At 47.6% G+C, this 18836-nt stretch overlaps 1 protein-coding gene across 1 annotated transcript in view; it reads right to left on the reverse strand.

Moving 5' to 3' along the window:
* The window catches only part of TIAM2 (TIAM Rac1 associated GEF 2), a 552861-nt gene that overhangs the window by 372686 nt on the left and 161339 nt on the right, over positions 1 to 18836 (reverse strand). The window contains exons 7-8 of the mRNA XM_069607743.1: positions 9736 to 9921; positions 9121 to 9267 (exon numbers count right to left, since the gene is read on the reverse strand). Of these exons, the coding sequence (XP_069463844.1) occupies positions 9121 to 9267; positions 9736 to 9921 (333 nt within the window). The remainder of the gene's footprint in view (positions 1 to 9120; positions 9268 to 9735; positions 9922 to 18836) is intronic.

Genomic DNA, 18836 nt, shown 5'->3' on the forward strand with positions numbered 1-18836 from the left:
GCGGTTCGGCGCCGTCGCTATTATGGGGCTTCGGCGGGGCTTCACAGGTACCGCGACATCCAGGTCCCTCAATCGCCTGCAGGGGCTCGCCGGCGTCCAGCGCACAGCGTTCACCTTTCTCCCCGCGCCGCCCGTAAGTAATAGTGCAACCTGTGATAGAGTCTGTGCTAGCGTTGCATGTATTATCAAATACATCGTCGGGGCGAGGGGGCAGATTAGCAATGGTGATTGTTGCCTTTTCAAAATCCAGTGCCTTCTGTGCCCGGGTCCTTAGCACGGGGATTTGAGTAGACGCCATTACTCGCCGCTCCCCAAACAGCAAACAGCTTGCTTCCACAGCCCTTTCCACCTCGGGGCTTCACGCCGCAAGGGTCACGGAGGCGGCCTCAAGTAGTCAGCTGGGTGGTCAGCTGACAGCTTGCTTGTAGACTGTTAAAGGCACACGCACCTCTCCCCTTCTTCAACGGGCTTCTTTGGTTTCCTCAAGGTAACAATAGGATGATAGGAATAACACTTTCCACTCGCCACAGCAAACAGCTTGCTTCCACAGCCCTTTCCACCTCAGGGCTTCACAGAAATCTTCTGTGACTGGCACCAAACCGTAAGTGCTTTCACTTGTGTTTGCAGTAGACAAGTGTAGATAGAGCTCTGGCCCTGGCTAGAATGTCCTTGCATTCTGAAGGCACAGAGTAGTGTCCTAACTCTAGGGCTGCAGGTGCCTGGCCGTCAGGCTCAGAGACGGTGGGTCATGGTGCAGGATTGGCCCTCCTTCCCTGGAGAGCAAGTCTGGAAGAGGCAGTTTGATGGCTGGAAGCACCGACAGATGGAGGACGTCTGAGTACCAGATCTGCCTGGGCCATGGCAGCGCAATGAGGATCATCTTGCAGTGACATAGTCTGAGTGTGTTGATCACTCTTAGCAACAGAGGAATGGGCGGGAATGCGTACAGGAAGAGGCCCTCCCAAATAACCTGCTGGCAAACCTTTGGCAATTGGTGTTAGCTGCTGTCGCAAAGAGGTCGATTTGAGGGTGAGCCCACTCCTTGAAGAGACAAGACACTTGTGCTTGCTGAAGCTCCCACTCGTGGCAAGACCATAGCTCCCTGCCAAGAGAGTCTGGGATGGTGTTTTGAACACCTGCCAGGTGAAATGAGATGAAAAGCATCTGTTGAGATATGGCCCAGTACCACAGCTTCTGCATCTGCAGAGAGAGAACGGGGGAGCACGTCACACCCTGCTTCCAGATGTAAAACATGGTGGTGGTGTTGTCCCTGAAGACTTGTACGACCTTCCCCTGGCACAGAAGCTGAAAGGACTTGAGAGCCCAGAAGATTGCCCATAGTTCTAGGACATTGATGTGCAATGCCTTTTTCCTCCGGGAGCCAGAGGCCTCTGACGTAGTATTGTCCTGTGTGGGCCCCAGCAACCTTCCACATAGCCGTCGGTCGCAACTGTCTCCTGATACGCAGGGATCTGAAAGGGAGCACCCTGCGAGAGATGAGGGCGAATGGACCCACCAGTGGAGGGCTTGACAGAATGCTCGATGGAGGGCGATCTTGTCGGTCCACAAGCCTGTGACCTGTTTCCATCTGGCGTCCAGAAATTCTTCAAGTGGTCTCATCCGCAGCCTGCACTGAGGAACCAGGTGAATACAGGAGGGACTTGATGGACCGGACTGTTGCTATCTTGGCCTCTGACAACTGCTGAAACTTTCCAAGGATGGCCTTTATTCGGTCTTCTACCGGTGCTGCCAGACACGTGACAGTGTTGAGGCGTGAACCCAGAAATAGAGCGTTCTGGAATGGCACTATCCAGGATTTGGGATAATTTATGGAGAATCCAAGAAAGGTTAGGGTCTGGATAGTTTCCACTATGCCATACTGCCAGGTCGTAAGAGTGGGACCGGATTAGCCAGTCATCCAGGTATTGATAGATGTAGACATCCCAGCGGTGAAGAAAAGCTGCCACTGGAGTCAAGCACTTGGTGAAGACCCGTGTGGCTGATCTATTTATTTCATTTGTTTGTTTATATAGCGCCAGAAGCTTGCAAGCATCAGGGCGCTGACAAATACACAAAGGGACAAAACATATAAGATCACAGGACAAGGCGCTCAAATAAATTCTAAGTGATCCGACCGCAGTTGATTTTGCTACAGCCAGAATGTTCGCATGAGAAAGGTGCGAACTACCAAAGGTTTGCACCTTTCTCATGAGAACACACTTACATACTACGGGAGCTGCAGGGGTTTCCCCCGAAACTCCTGCTCACTATACCGGACACACCTGCAGCTCGGGTTTTTTTTTTTTTTTATGTGGGTGTGCTGCGGGGGTGTCCCCCGCAACACCCCGCTCACTATGCCACTCAGTATACGGTCCGATCGTACAAAACCCTCAACTAGTCATTAGGGGTATCAGTTTCTTATGATTGGTTTATCATTTGAATAGACGAGTCTTGAGTTTTTTCCGGAAGCTTGTGCATTTTTGTTCTAGTCTTAAAAAGATGGGCAGTTTGTTCCACATCGTGGATGCTTTAATATGGAAAGCTTTCCCAAGTCCGTTGGCTTTTTTGAATCTGGCAATTTCGATCCGACCTGAGTGCCCGTCTTGGTACGTTCGTGACCAGTTTTCTTTTCAGGTATAACGGGGCAGTCCCGTCGATGCATCTGTGTGTCAGCGTCATAGCCTTGAATGCAATTCTTTCCTCAACAGCTAACCAGTGTAGATTCCTTCTATCCTCACTTATGTGTTCCTTTTTGGACTTCCTTTTAATAATCCTTACCACATTATTTTGGATGTTTTGGCATTTGGCGATATGACTCTTAGTTGCTCCCAACAGAAGGGTGTTGCCGTAATCCAGCCTTGATAGGATGGTGGCTCTGGCTATTGTTGCGCAGTTTCCTTCGTTTAGGTAAGGGCGTATTGACTTAAGGAGCCCAAGGTGGTTAGCGCAGTTCTTGTTTAATTGGAGAACATGTGCTTCAGCACTCAAGGACGAATCCATGTACATTCCTAATGTTTTTACTCTGTCTACCACTTTGATTTGGATGTTGTTTATTTGGAAGGATTGATATAAGCTATTAAGTTTGGCTCTGGCATGGCTTGGACCGAAGACCATTAGCTCGGTTTTATTTGCATTGAGACATAGCCATTTGTTATTCATCCAGTTCTCAATAGATTTATAGATTCCTTCCACCCTTGCACTATCCTGTTTGTAGACCCCACTCAATTCCACCATCAGCTGAGTGTCGTCGGCGTAGTTGGTGAAAAAGACATCCAATTTGTCGAGGACCAGACATAGGAATCTTGTGTACAGGTTAAAGGGTAGAGGAGGCAGGCTGGCTCCTTGAGGCACCCTGCAGTTAATTGTCTCAACAAATGAGAAATCGTTACCCTAGTGAACCCTGGATTTTCTGTCTGACAGGAAAGAAGCTAGCCATCTAATTGCTTCTGGGGAGCAGTTTGCGACCTTCACTCAAGCCAATTTGAGTTGATTATGGTGTACGAGATCGAAGGCCGCCCTAAGGTCTAGCAGCATGAGGAGACCAGCGTTCCCCTTTTCCACGATGCTTAGCATGTGTGACTGCAGGTCCAACAATGCGGTCTCTGTACTATGAGCTGTGCGAAATCCAGATTTCTGACTGTGCAGCACATTAATGGATTCCACGTATGCTTGAAGTTGGGCAGTTGCTATCCTGTCAAGTACTTTTGGCAAGAAATTGCAATTTGTTATCGGTCTCAGATTGCCTGGGTCTCTTTGATCCGAATCTGGTTTCTTTGCTAAAGGTGTGACAGTGACAGATTTGATGCTTCCTAGGACATGTCCCTCATGGAAGGATGCGTTGACCATTTTAGATAGTAGTGGAGCGAAAATGTTGGCGTTTTCCAAGGTAAGTTTTGGGGGAATGGCATTTTCCGCACATGTGGTAGGTCTCATTGAAGTTAAGGTCCTCAGTATTTCTTCTGTGGTGACATCTTTAAATTGGAAAGATTCCTGTTGGCATATGATTTGAGGCTGAAAGGCAGTTCCTTGAATTGGTTGTCTTCCTTGGACGACGAACCGGAAGAACCTTTGGTGTTTTGGATGAATGGGGATGTGAAAATATGCGTCTTCCAAATCTAGTTATGCCAGGAAATCCCCTCTTTCCAGCTGCTCGAGCACGTGCTGCAACGTGACCATCTGGATACGTCCGGAATTTCAGGAACCTATTGAGACGTATTAAGTCCAAGATGGGTGTCCGCCCTCCAGACTTTTTCTGAGCCAGAAAGTATCAGGAGTACACTCCGGAGCCCCTGACTCATAGAGGCATAGGCTCTATTACCACTTTCTGTGACATGGCTTGGACTTCCTTGAGCAGTTGAGCCCCTTGCTGCTCCTGCCCTGAGTTGGGAGGGACGCAAGGGCATTTGTTTTGCAACTCCAAGGTGTGACCATGTTGGATGATATTGAGCACCCATTTGTCCTTGGAGATGTTGCGGACAAACTGAGACAGCCGGCCTACCACCGAGGTTAGAAACAGGGGGCACGGGCCCTGGGTCTGGTCAGGCTTCTTTGACTAATGGCATACTGGCTGCTGGGGCACAACGAAGTTGGGAACCTCACCCTTGTAGGCTTGCGAAAGTCCTCTATACACCTCCAGTGTGATGGATCAAGAAGGCGGGCGGTAGGTTGGACTGAGAAGCGTAGAGGCTCTGGAGACCTTTCCCTTAGTGGAGCGAAAGCACTGCCTCCACACCTGAAGCATGCCCAATGACTGTGCCGTCTCAGTGTCTGCCTTTACTAGTCAAGAAAGACTCGTCCACTGCCTTGTCAAAGACGTTCTCCCCATCAAACGGCATGTCCACCACCCTAGCCTGCACACCCAGGCGGAAGCTAGTGGCTTTGAGCCAACATTGGCGCCATAAAACTACTCAATTCCTCATTTGCCGAAATCCATCCACAGTCCGCAACGTTTAGGACGATGGTGATAGCATGGTCGTAGGGCACCTCACCTTCGTGGAAGATGGCTAGGGCCTCTGACTTCTTGTAATTCAGCAGTAATTCAATTAAGGGGCCCAGCCCAGCTTGTACCAAAGCTCTTTATTGTAACAAAAGAGAATGGCTAAGGCACTGATTGGTGGCCTTGATCATGGACGCTATAGTTGTAGTGATGCACTTCCCAGCAGCATCTAACTTCTTCCCCTCCTGGCCCGGCGGGACTGTACAAGATGAAGATGCGTTCGCTTATCTTTTTCTTGCTACTATGGAGACCACTGAGTCTTGTGTGGGATGGGTCATGAGAGTACTTCTTCTCCAAACACTCTTTTTTGGGAGGAGCAGAGTAATTGTTTCTCATCATCACCAGGCCGTCTTCCCAAACGTTGTCCAGTAGAGGAAGAGAGACTGCCGTCTTCTTGGAGGACTCACAACATTGAAAAAGAAAACCTTCCTTCTTCTTCTCCTTGGGGACGAGGTTAAACAGCTTTGCACCCCTGGAGATCATGGCTTGAAAGGATCCAAACTCATTCTGACGAGAGTCTCTTGCTGGAAAGTCTGCACCTGGAAGCTCAGCATCCACAGTGATGTCATCATACTCATCCGTCCCATGAGTACCATCCATGTACGGGTTGGTGTCAGCAGTTGTAACTGTGCCTGTAAGATCAGTCCTCCCCCCCCACCGATGGGAGGGCGTGGAACAACAGGAGTTGGATGGGGTTGTGTCTGGAGAGGCTGGGATGGTCTTTGAGGACTTCTGACTGACTCTGTGTTGGGAACCACTGGTTGAAGACGTTCTTGAATCTCCGAGACTAAAATATGGAGAGCAGTCAAAATGTCCAATGACCCATCCCTGGAAGCTGTAGAAGCCAGTATTGGGACATGAGGCTAAGGGCTCATAGAGCGAGATGGTCGCTTATCATGCAGAGTTGTTTGCACATCAGGGTCACCATGACCTCCTTCGCGATCGGAAATGACCCTCTCCGGGAAGTTCTCATCTGACAAAGTGGAAGGCGTTACCAACAGAGCCGGGGGTGACACCCTGTGAGGCCTCAACAGAGACATGGTGAGGGGCTGCGCAGACCTGGCCGGCCTAAGGAGAAAAGGGGGTGCTGGAGGCAACTCTTTCTCCTTACTGGATCCACAAGTGAAGGAGGTAATCACTGGGGCTCCTGCTGATGTAAGTGTCAGTGGAGCAGCCCCATCTGCAGCTGGCAGAGGTCCTGGAGGCAGGGCCACTCTGGAAGCAGTCATAGTCACCGTTGAGATGAAACCCGGTATTGCCGGCGTGGTGTACGATGTCGTTGACAGGGTCATGACAGTCTGGCCACAGACGAAGTCGTCGACAAGAACTTGGAAGACAAAGTCTTACGTTTTGTCGACCGAGTCTTGTCGGTCGATGGTGCCTGACCAGTCGACGGTGAAGATGCTGACCATCGACAGCCCTCAGATGAAGGGATTGTCTTTGTGGTTGCAGACGACCCGGTTGACAGAGTTGCCAAAGCCCCGGCGCTGGTCGAAAGAGAAGTCGGAGCGCAGGACGGCTTTGCCTTTTTTGGCATGTTCCCCTTGGAAGTGTGCTCAAAGGATCTTAATCCCTTGTGAGAGGGAGTACTCTCTTTGGGTCTGCTGGCCCTGGAAGAGGCACGACTGCGCAGAGACACAGAGTCAGAGACCCTACCCTCGCCGATCCATGCCACCAACCTCCTATGATGGTCTTGCCGCGTCCTAAAGGAGAAGGACTGGCAGATCCGACATCCATCCGCATCGTGGTCCAGATGAAGGCAGTAGATGTACTTCTGATGGCAATCGACCACAAAGATGTTCTTCAGTCCGCATTTGGAACAGGCTCTGAAGAGGATCTTCTTTGATGTGTCCGCCATACCACATGAAGTAGGCCTAAGTCAATGGCTGCACACTATTCTGAAAGCGGATGATATAGAGGCACGCTACCTGCAATGGCTCCCCATTGCCACAAGTCGCACAGTCACTGATGGAAAGATGATTACAAAAATAGGCAAAACTCAACAAGAAAATTCGAGGAGCAAAATTTGAGGACTCCCGACACAAAAACTCATGGTAAAAATCTGAAGATGGCCACCATGGGTGGAGCTAAGGAGTACAGATGTCTTTGGCTGGGGAAGTATGACCAAAGGTGACAGCAATAGGCTATACAAGTGGCATTCAGTTTTTAGCTTAAAGCTAAACTGCTTTATATTACAGAGGATTCCCAGCCTGACGACGGGGAATATTCATGAGCATGTGAATCCAAGTAAGACCCCATGCTGGCAAATATACACTTTGTTCAAAGAATAGCACTTCTTTTGAAATGTTTTCTTTTCAATATATCTAACTAGCCACCAATTCAAATGGCAAAAATGTGGTCACTGTGGGATGCAATGGGGTTTGGACACTAAAATCCCTACCGACTGTCACTAAAATCCACACAATTTGCTCCAGCCTTAGACTTTCAGGACTCTGTGCAGTTACATATATATAAATATATGGCAATACTGATTATTGCCTGAGTGAAGCAGCAATGGTGTCCTTTAAATCCACCTGGTGGAGTTCCGGTGAAGTGCACAGCAGTGGAGGAGGGATCGACTAGGGCTGTTGCAAGGCTGTGGCACTGTTCCTCTATGTCCAGCCCTTTAGGCTGCACAGGTGGGATTTAATCTGGGATAGGCAAGTGCATGCAAGCAGACCAGCACCATTCAAGCTCTAAGTTGGTAACCCCAATTCAACCTCCACTACGGGTCTCTAAAGACCTTAGTGCAGAAATGTTCCCTGGCTGTTATTTATTTAGAGCAGCATTGCCATTACTAAACACCCAAAAGGCAGCACTTAGTGTGTTATTTGGGTTGTCAGCATAGCTAGATATTTTGGTAGCAGCCTTCATGACAGCACTGACATTAAAACGTGGGATCTTGATCCCCAGATGCAGATGTGAAATGAGTCTTCTACTAGAGGCAACCAGTCCCATTCCTTGATGGACGTCAAGAGATGGCCCATCATTAAAGCATTAAAGAGGTTTAGTATTGACCCTAGTATGGGTGGTTAAGAACACTGCTGCAATACTAAGACTAGAATCTTATATTTAGGAATCCCTGTAACAATGCCTGCAAGCCAAGGAGGTTTTCAACCTCCAGGAGGATATCTAGAGAGTCCCCCTGAAATTGTGGTAGGCATCAATTAGGCATTTCAGGATTCAATAGAAATATTCCAGCTTACAGTATTCAGCACCAAGGAACCCTGAATGATTTGGGCACAGCAGTGATGGAACATGGCAATCCTTTCACTGGCAGGAAATGTTTTAACATGGCCAGAGAGATACTCTTCCTCAAGATGTCATTTAACACCTGGGAGCCATGCCCAGGTGTGGGGAGATTGGTTAGTTCTGCAACAGAATCTGCACTGGTAAAGTCTGTGCTTGGATTTGATGATATTGTCTGGCAATACCCATACAATTCTTCAGAAGGGTGAAAGTATTGAGAAAAGAAGTGGCCTTACGCAGAGAGGAGGATCGCAGGATAATTAGATTTTCTACCAAGGTTACTGAAATATTAGTATGGAACAATACCTCTAATAGTCACCAAGGGTGTCCAGTTAAAGTTTCGACTACAAAAGGATTGAATGCAACAGGGTCGACGCAATAGGACCGAAAACAAAAGGGTTGAATTTTTTTTTTAATTATATCTTTTTTTTGGGTTTCCGTATAGGTAAAAAAAAAAAGTGGTTTTTAACCACAAAAACAGAGGTTGGGGGGACCCCCCCGCCCCCCCAAAAAAAATGTTTAAAAAAAAAATGTGATCCTTTTGTTTACGGTCCTTTTGATTCGACCCATTTGTCATTCGATCCTTTTGATTCGATCCTTTCACCTATAACCGTCACCAAGGCCCGTGGTGATATCTGCTTTGTGGCATTTTTGTTCTTTGAACGTTTTGTATTTTGTTCAGCCATTTCACCTATAATGCTATAGTCTATAGACTGTATGTGTATAGCACTTTAAGGAAGCAAATCCATTGCTACGGGCAGAAAATCAAAACTTATCTGCAGAAATTGCAACGCTGATAAATGTGCATGCAGTTGAAAGAAATTGGCATTGATATGCCAGACTTCAGGGTGTAACAAGAGGGAAGAGCATGTTACCTGGGATATAGAAGGACGCTTTTCTTTCCCTTTCCTTGCCAGGGTGTCAAGGCCTTTCAGGGAGGAAAACAAACTCTTCTTACTCTGGACACGTTGTGACAAGGAGAGTGATCTCTTCCTGAGTGCCGCCTCATCCCTGGAACAGATCTGAAAAACATAAGAAGAAATCTATAAATTGCAAGCACCCGATTCATGCAATGGGTACAAGAAACTAGACCATAATCACCACCTTCAAATGTTTACTTGCATCTGGTGACACCCTCTTCTTCGTATGAATTCGAAAACTGACATCGCTGGGCACAAGGCACACATTCATTTGTTCCAACGAATCTCAGCAAGCACACTTGTACACTTGCTCAATGTCTGATGGAGCTTCAGGCCTCACCAGATAATCACGCAAGAAATAATGAAACACAGACGCCAAAGAAAATTGAAAGTACCATGAACACAACATAAATAATACGTTGTCATTCTTTTCCTTGCTGCGTGACATTTTTCTTTGGCTGTGACACGTGACAGCAGAAGAAGGAATTATTAAATGACTGCACCGTGACAGGAGGTAATGGGAGGAAAGCCAGCTGTCTACACTCTGCAGTATGATCTTTGCAGGCTTACCAGAGCATGGAAGGAGGAGACCGAGAAAAGGCCCAGCCTCCCCAGTGCCAACTTTGAGGGCCGGCTGGTGGCCGCCAGCAGGCTCTTCGGGTTGGGCAGCTCTCCGCCTTGCAGACTGGCCAGGTAGCAGCGCATTCTGAATAGGTCCATGTTAAACTTCTCCAGGTTCTGCTCCCACTGCTGGATCTATTTGGGAAAAGCATGAAGGGCCATTTAAATGTACTGCAGTGAGTTCAGTGAAGCATGGTGGTGGCCTAAAGTCACCTCTGCCACATTCATCTAGTACTGACATTTTCTGCCGACAAATAGGTATTTGTTATTCAACTTAGTATATAACTCATACATAATAGCAAAACAATCCTCTCCTCGGTTCTATGTGGAGTAGGGGTGTCAAACTCAATCGTCAAGGGGACGGGTTAGAAATCATACGCTCAACTCGTGGGCCACATAGTTGGTCCTATTAAAATAATACACATTAGCAGGTGGTCAATTTTGAAGTGTTGTGTCGTTAATGTTTTTCCAAAATGAATGTGAGTGAATGAACCTTAAACCACCCACTGGAGATGAAAAGATGCATTCTACAGCCCACACTTTAAAGAAACTGGATTAAAAAAATAGGCTTTCCACATTATTAGTAAAGGGAACCCAATCAAATATTCCAATAGTTCATACCAGGTCAACAATATTACACAGATGCATTTTACTCTAACAAATCATGGCTGTGCCCATCAGAAAACGGATTGCTCCATGGAAACAGTAGATGCAAAGCAACATGCAGGCATAGTTTCCCTCCTTGATCTTTATGGAGAAAAACACATCTAAGAAAACTAATGTTTGGTGGAAATATGCAGAAATAAATAAGAAACTACTCACAAATACATATGAAAACATACAACCGACACACAACATACAAACAGAAACAAAGCAGAGACGCACATACAGGAACACAAATCTAGAGGCTCGTACATAGACTGGACATGATAAAAAAGAACAACCCTTTACAAAGGAAAACTGTAAAAAGAATGACTAACATAGCACAGGCATCAAAATTATACCAAAGCCTATTGCACACTTACAGCGTGTTGTGTGTTCATCTGGGGATGATCCTTCTTAACTAACGTTTGAAGTATTATACTGTGGCTCACTATCTTCAATACTGCAGCAGTTGCTTGCCCATTTCCATGCCTTTGTCCTACTTATTGAAACATTTGACTTTCTGGATTCAAACAGATAAATGGGTCGGGTGTGCTCAGACATAGGCTCTGCATTCTGAGGAGCCTAAAGACCCAACCTGCACCTTACTGATGATGTCCCACTAGGCTTAAACATGTCTGTGATTGCTTCTGTTCTTGTGCAGATTGAATGTGGCCTAGCAGTTTGGGCTGGGTTCCCTTTTGGGTTGGGTCCAAGGCTGGGTTGCATATAGGTTTACCATCCTGTAATGGCATGGCAGGCTGAAAACGATGATCTGGACAGTTGTCCAGAACAAAATTAGAGGTTATTCTTAATTCAAAACCTTTCAGCCATCAACCTTCTGTTTTGCTAATGTCCAGTTGAGACTTGGTTTTCCCAGACATGGGTGCTGACCCTGCTGTGCCATCAAACCAAGCTACCCCTGACTGAGAATGCGCAATGAGGATATTTGTCTGGGGTTTCTTATGGTCTCATGCAGAAAAAATGTAAACTAGCAGCGTGTTTGGGGTGGGTTCAAGTCTGATTTGCATATGGTCTTTCTCCTTCTGTAATGATATGGCATGCTGAACAATGGTGGTGTGGAGGGTTGTCCAAAACAAAGTTCAAAACCTTCCAGCTAGACCCTTCAGTTTTCTTAACAGAGAAGGATTTGGCAGTAATAAAGTCAATCTGGATGCATTTGTTACAGAATGCCAAGATCTTCAGCTGAGATTCAGCAAAGGCTGCACAGGTTTCCCTTGATGGAATCGGCATAGTGGGGGGCCAGAGGAAGGAGCTTCAACTGCCAGATCTGGCCCATGGGTCGTGCCTCTGAAACCCCTGCAGAAAGCAATATGGACTGGTAGAGCAGCAATACAATCTTGCCCTACTTCCTAGCTTCTATTGGGCTGGAAAGTGAATGTCTAGCCTTATTACTTAATGGGTGCTCTAGAGAATAGCTTTCTATCAAACACACACTGTATTTATATAATGTATCCATCACTGCTAGGGGACTTCAACATCTGGTTTGAGGTCCCTTCTAACCCTATGGCCCGTCCACTCGTTGACAACTTGAAAGCCCTCAACATGACCAAACTGATATCAAGCCCCACTCACATAGCAGGACACAACCTTGATGTTTTATTCAGCTCTACCAACTGGATGTCGACTCTGCACCCCCTTCCACTAATTTGGACTGATCGTTCCGCCATCTTCTCTCTCACGACCACCACCTCCTTCCCCACCCATCACAGCAGCCCCATCCCTGCCTCCTATGTACCTCTTTGGAATAAAGTCATACTAAACGCGGACCTGGCTGAATCCCTCTTATCTTACCTCCCATACCTCACTCACGAAGGAGGACCACCTTCTAACTCTATCTAGCATTTTGACCGATACCGAAAGCTCTGTAATGCCCTTGTCCCTCCCACTCCAACCAGATCTGCTTCTCGCAGATTATTCCCTACTCCAAGTGGTTCACCTCCTCCCTCAAAACCATCAAGCACCACCTGAAGTGCACATGGCAGGCCAACCCAATCTGCCAGACAGATCAGGGCCTACAGAACAGAAATTAGGAAAGCCAATATGTCTTTCTATGGAAACTGAATAGCCAACTCCCATAACCCTAGCAGGGAACTCCTGAAGCTCAATGCAGAATTCAAGGCTCCACTCTGCTCTAAACCCCACCAGCTCCAAAGTACTCTGCGATGCCCTGTCAGACCACTTTTACAACATTGCTATTGAAACACACCATACCATCAGAACCATATTAGCAAGCCTTCCCTGTCCCCTCTCCTCTTCAAACTTTGCCCAAGGCCCCTTCTTGCACTTATCCGCTCTCATGACCTAACCTGCTACAACAATGCTGAGGACACTCAGATAATTTTCAAGATTCCCAAATTCCTGGCCTCCTCCCATCCTGACCTCACCTCCTGCCTCTCAGAAATTGACCGCTAGATGACGGCTAATCACTTCCTTCTCCTTAATCATGGTAAAAGCAAAATCCTGATGTGTGGCAAAACTTCAATCTTCCCCCAACCCACTCCCTAGCCACCCTCCCTAGGACCACTGCCCGTTGCATCGAGCTCAGTAAAGAACCTGGGATGGACCTTGGACTTGGATCCAACACTCTTTCACCACATCAATGCAGTATCCACATCAAGCCATTTTCATCTCTGCATCCTCAGACAAATCTTCCCTCATCTCGCCTATTCTCACATAGTCTCAGCAATCCTGGCTATCATTCTCTCCTGCTTAGACTACATCAATTCCCTCTTTCTGGGTGCCCTTGCCTATCAGCTCAGAAGAACAAATTACTTACCAACTGGTAACGTTCTTTCGACTGGATATTCGTCCAACGTATTCCTCATCTTAGATGTATTCCATCCAGCTTTAGCTGCTTCGGAAATTTTTTCTCAGCAGAGGGCGCCATGCGTCGATGTCGTCGAGTCGAAGTCCCTCGAAGGCCTCCGTCGAGGGTGACGTCATCGGGTATACAAGTAGCACACGCACCGCCGTTGGCCTCAGTTCTGTTTTTCCCCACTTGCTCTGTTGTATAGATAGTGTAGGTAGCAGGTGTCAGCCTTGCGAGAGTTGAAGTGGCAATAACCCGGAAAATCTACACAGGGGTAGGATGGGAGGGCGATGAGGAATTTGTTGGAGGAACATCCAGTCAAAAGAACGTTACCAGTTGGTAGTAACTTGTTCTTCGAATGGATTGTGTCCTCCAACGTATTCCTCATCTTAGATAGACTCCCAAAGCAGTGTAGAAATGTCTCTGGAGGAGGGAGTAGATTTTTAATATTTTTATATAGCCAAATATAGCACTGCTTTACCAAAAGCAAGCTCTTTAGACTGGGAAGCATAGAATTTAGAAAAGGTGTGCAGCAATGACCAAGTTGATGCTTCACAAATAGCTTTTATGGGAACACCTCTTTGAAGGGCTGTCGAAGAGGCTATGCCTCTGGTAGAATGGGCCCTTAAGACTTCTGGTGGATCTTTGCCCGCCAATCTGTAGCATTCTGAAATGCAAAGCACAATCCAACGTGACATGGTTTGTTTTGAAACCGATTGACCCAATTTCCTTCCGGTGTAGCCAATGAAAATTTGATTATCCACTCTATGCTTGGAAAGCCTAGAAATGTAAAAGCTTAGAGCTCTTCTCGGGTCCAGCCTGTGCAACCTTTCCTCCTCCTTACTGGGATGAGGTGGAGGATAGAACGCAGGCAGAATAGTTTTCTGATTGAAATGGAAATCAGACACAACTTTAGGTAAAAATGAGGGTTTAACCCTCAATACCACTCTGTCCCTGTGGAACACAGTATAGAGTGGCCCAGAAGACAGTGCCTGCAATTCGCTCATTATTCGTGCAGATGATAAAGCAACCAGGAAAACGGTTTCAACGTTAGTAATCTTAATGGGCAAGTATGCAAGGGTTCAAAAGGGGCACACATTAAAAACTTTAGAACCAGATTAAGGTCCCAAACTGGGACTTGGAAAGGAGAAGGAGGGAACACATTGGTGAGTCCCTTTAAGAATTGTATTATCGAAGGAATTTTAAAGTGGGAACATTCTTCCGAAGAGCGCTTGAAAATGGAAAGCGCTGCAAGATAACCTTTAATGGTTCCAACATTGAGGCCTCTATGTGCCAGGGACAAGAGGAAGGACAACACTTCCGGGATAGAACACAGAAAAGGATCAACATTCTTTTCACCAGTTGCAAAACTTCTTCCAATGGCAACGGTACAGAGATTTTGTTGCTGGCCTTCTTGCTGAAAGCAACACCTCCATGATGTCATCTAGAACGTCCCTATCCTGTACCTCAGCCTTTCAGATACCAACCATGAAGGTTGAGAGTCCTGACCTCTGGACGGAGAACCTGGCCCTCCATTTGTGAGAGAAGGTCCTTTCTCTGAGGAAGACGTAACGGAGGGCAGATGGACATGTCTAGGAGGTCCGGGTACCACGTTCTCCTGGCCCAATCCGGGGCAATTAGGATCATGTGGTTTCCAAACGTCTCAATCTCCTGATGACTTGAGGAATGACGGGAATCAGAGGGAACGCGTATAGCAGTGGGAAGTTCCGATCTGCCACAAACGCGACCCCTAGGGCTCCTCTAGGGGGTAAATTCCCTTGAGCAATACTTTTCGCACTTCCGGTTGATTACGGTCGCAAACAAGTCTACCTGAGGGGTTCCCGAAAGGGTGAAGATCTCCTGAAGGACTTCCTGAGCCACACTGTACTCTGCTTGCTCAGAGCATCCGCCGTCAGTCATATTCTCTTCTCCGACTAGATGAACTGCTGTTAAGGAGATTTCTTCTTGAATTGCCCAATACCAGAACCGTTTTGCCTCTCTGCACAGGAGGTAGTGACCCTACACCTCCTCTTTCGTTTAGGTAATGCATGGCCACTTTGTTGTCCATCATTATCAGGAAAAGTTTTCCTCTGACAGATGGCAGAAAAGCCTTCAGCGCTAGTCTGATTGCTCTCAGCTCTAAAAGGTTCATGTGTAGTTTGGACTCCGATGGAGACCAACGACCGCTGATTGTCAGATCGTTGGCATGAGCTCCCCACCCCATGAATGAGGCACCCGTCACTACTGTAATCTCCGGCCATGATTGCCAAAAAAGTTCTCCTTTTAGGATCTTCTCTGTGAAAGTCCACCACAGAAGATCCTGCCAAACTTTGTTCGGAATTTGAAGGAGATCCGTCATTTGACCTGAAAACTGGGACCATTGATTCTTTAGAGCCCATCGAAGGGATCTCATCCTCAGGAGTGCTTCTGGCACTAGGAAAATGCAGGATGCCATGAGGCCGAGCAACCTCAAGAAGTTGTAGGCCTGGAGATTTTGGGCATTTTGGAATTTGGAAACCACCTGAAGAATGACTTAAGCCCTCGACTTGGGAGGCGAGCTCTTTCCCGAGGATGTATCTAATACAGCCTCTATGTACTGGAGCTGTTGGGAAGTTGTAATTTGTGACTTCTTGAATTCGAGGGAGAAGCCCAGTCTGTAGAGGAAGTGGCAGGTGACTTTCAGAGGATCCAGGTCTTGTTCGGCAGAACGTGCCCTGATCAACCAATCATCCAGGTAGGGGTAGATGTGAATCCCCCCCTCTCCTGAGGTGCGCTGCCACCACTACCATTAACTTGGTGAAGACCCTCGGGCAGAGGTCAACCCGAATGGCAGGACTCAAAATTGATAGCGCGAATCGCCAACTACAAACCTCAGGTATTTTCTTTGCTTGAGATGGATTGGCATATGAAAATAAGCATGCTGGAGGTCCAATGGCACCAACCAATCCTGAAGTTGAAGGGCCTAAAGGATCTGAGAAAAAGTGACCATCTTGAACTTGTCCTTCCTGAGGAGGTTGTTCAAGCCTTTTAAGTCCAAGATGGATCTCGGTCCCCCTTCCTTTTTGGGAATCAAAAAATATGGGGAGTACCATCCCTTGTTCCTTTCCACTACAGGTACTGGTTCTATAGCACCTTTCTCCAGCAGGGTTAAGACTTCCTGCTGTAGGTGCGGGTCTGGAAACTTCAAAGAGTGCCTCCCTGGTGGATTGCTTTGAGGTTGCGTTAGAAAATGAAGGCAGTAACCTTGGGCTATTATTTCTAGAGCCCAAACATCTGAAGTAATGGATCGCCATTCTTGCAGATGCTGTGACAGCCTGCCTCCCACAGGTGTCTTGTGATGCAAGTCCTCAAAGTGGTTTTGTGGTGGTTGCTGCGGCCGCTGATGGTAAAGAGGCTGCAGCTGGGGCTGGCTTTGCATGTTTTCCTCGTCCACCACGAGTGGCTTTTTTTCTGGCCTCTTCTCGCCTTTCCACATGAGGAGTAATAACGATAGGATCGTCCCTTCCAATATTGTCCTGATGCAAGAAAAGGCTGAGGTTGCCTAATAGCAGCTCCTAGAGATTTGGCAGCCGCTTTTGAGGTCTGCAACCTCTCAAGGCTCTCGTCAGCCTTGTTGCCAAAAAGGTGAGACCCATCAAAGGGCGTGTTCTAAAGACAGTTTTGCACGTCTGGTGCGAACCCCGACTTTTGCAACCAGGCAAATCTGCGCATTATCGTGCTAGTGGTCATGGACCTGCTCACACTATCTACAGTGTCCAATCCAGACTGAAGGGATTCCTGCATGGCTTCCTTTCCATCTCTAACAATGGCTAGGAATCCTTCCCTTTCTTCCCCTTCTGGTATGTGCTCTGCCGCCATTGCAATGTACTCCCACAGAGTGTACGAAAACGTTGCCAATGCACATGTCGAGTTGGCCGATTTTAACGCCATACTCCCAGCTGAAAATACTTTGCACGCCCAACCATCCACACACTTGTTGTCCCTATCCGGAGGGATGGAAGGGTACGCCACCTTATTTGAAGCTGTGGCTGCCTGGACCACCAGACGCTCAGGAGTAGGGTGTTTGGACAGATAGACGCGTCACTACTGGAAGGGCGGTATTTTGAAGTGAGGGACTTATTCACCAGAGGAATAGAGTCTGAGGTCTCACAATTTTTGCCCACCCTATTTTGTAAGGCTACATGGAAGAGTAAAATCGGATCTTCGGTGGGACCATGATCCAATAAATCGGTCAGATCATCCTGGATGAACTGAGTTGGTGGTCTAGCCCATCCTAAATATTCGACCACCTTTGTCATTAGCTGCCTGTATGAGGGACTGGCATGTTCCCCTGGTTCTGGCCTGCCAAAATCTGTTTCCGGTGAAGTGTCAATTCCACTTGCATTATGCAAGGTTTCCACCAGATCTCTCATTCTGCTTTCTTCAGAAATCAGGCATTCTGGGACATTTGGGTGCCATATTGCAGGCCAAAAGAAACATCCTCCTCCTCAGACCTCTCTTGTTCTTCAAAAATTGAATTTAAGGATTTAAAATATTCTTTCTTTGGAAGAGGTTTAAAAAATGTTTCTGGGAGAGGAGTAGCAGTAGAGACTGAAGGCTTTACAGCCTTTGCAGCTTTTTCTTTTGCTGCTATTTTGACAGCTTCTGGCTGAATTGGAGCCTTTGAAACATTCGGCGCTGAGGGCCTCGGGGTCGACGTCGACAAGGGCGTCGATGGCGCCGACGAAATAGTGGTCGTCGACGGAGCTGGCTTCGAGGGCATCAAGGTGCTCTTCAAAGACTCGCCCTTTGAGGTGTGTCGGGTTCCGGATGGCGTCGGAGCGATCTTTTTCGCTCGGGGTCTTGGAGGGTTCCCGATCTTTTCTCATTCGATCACCCGGGCTCGAGGGCACGCAAGTGTTGGAAAGCTAACGCTCCCAGTGGGCTTCCGAGGAAGGCGCGGACCGAGGCTTAGCCTTTTCAAAAACATCCATTTTAATTCTAAATGCTTCCCATTCTTCAGAGGAAGAATGTTATGTGGGACATTTCATTCTTTTGGGGGATTAGTCCGAGGACAAGGTGGAAGGGAACGGGTGGCGTCTTTTTTTTGGACTTTTCCGTCGAAGATTAAGAGTGGTGTGAACCACTTGGGGACCTAGACCGATGCTTTTGCCTTTCGCGTCGAGGAGATTTCTCCTCACGGGACCTCAACTTGACGCTAGAGGCTTTTCGGTCGGGTTTTCGACCTACCTGCAGTTTTGCCTTCCTCTCTCGCAAGGCCTTCTCCGTCATTGCCCGACACTTCGTACAGGCCTCCATGTCGTGGCCTTTACCGAGGCACCACATACATTCTCGTTCGGATCCGTGATGGACATTTTCAAACCGCAGGATTTACACTTTTTGAACCCCGAATGCAAGGTAGTCGGGGTCGACGACGAGGACATTCTCGAATATCGCTTCACAATAACTGCGTTACAGAACTACTCGAGGCTCGCCAAGTCTCCGAAGCAACAGGTACTGCGGAAAAACGGAAATGAGGCCAACGGGCGCCACGCGTGCTACTTGTATATCCGATGATGTCACCCTCGATGGAAGC

This window comes from Ambystoma mexicanum, chromosome 4q (assembly GCF_040938575.1).
Source record: "Ambystoma mexicanum isolate Mex_15411 chromosome 4q, UKY_AmexF1_1, whole genome shotgun sequence".
Lineage (NCBI taxonomy): Eukaryota > Metazoa > Chordata > Amphibia > Caudata > Ambystomatidae > Ambystoma > Ambystoma mexicanum.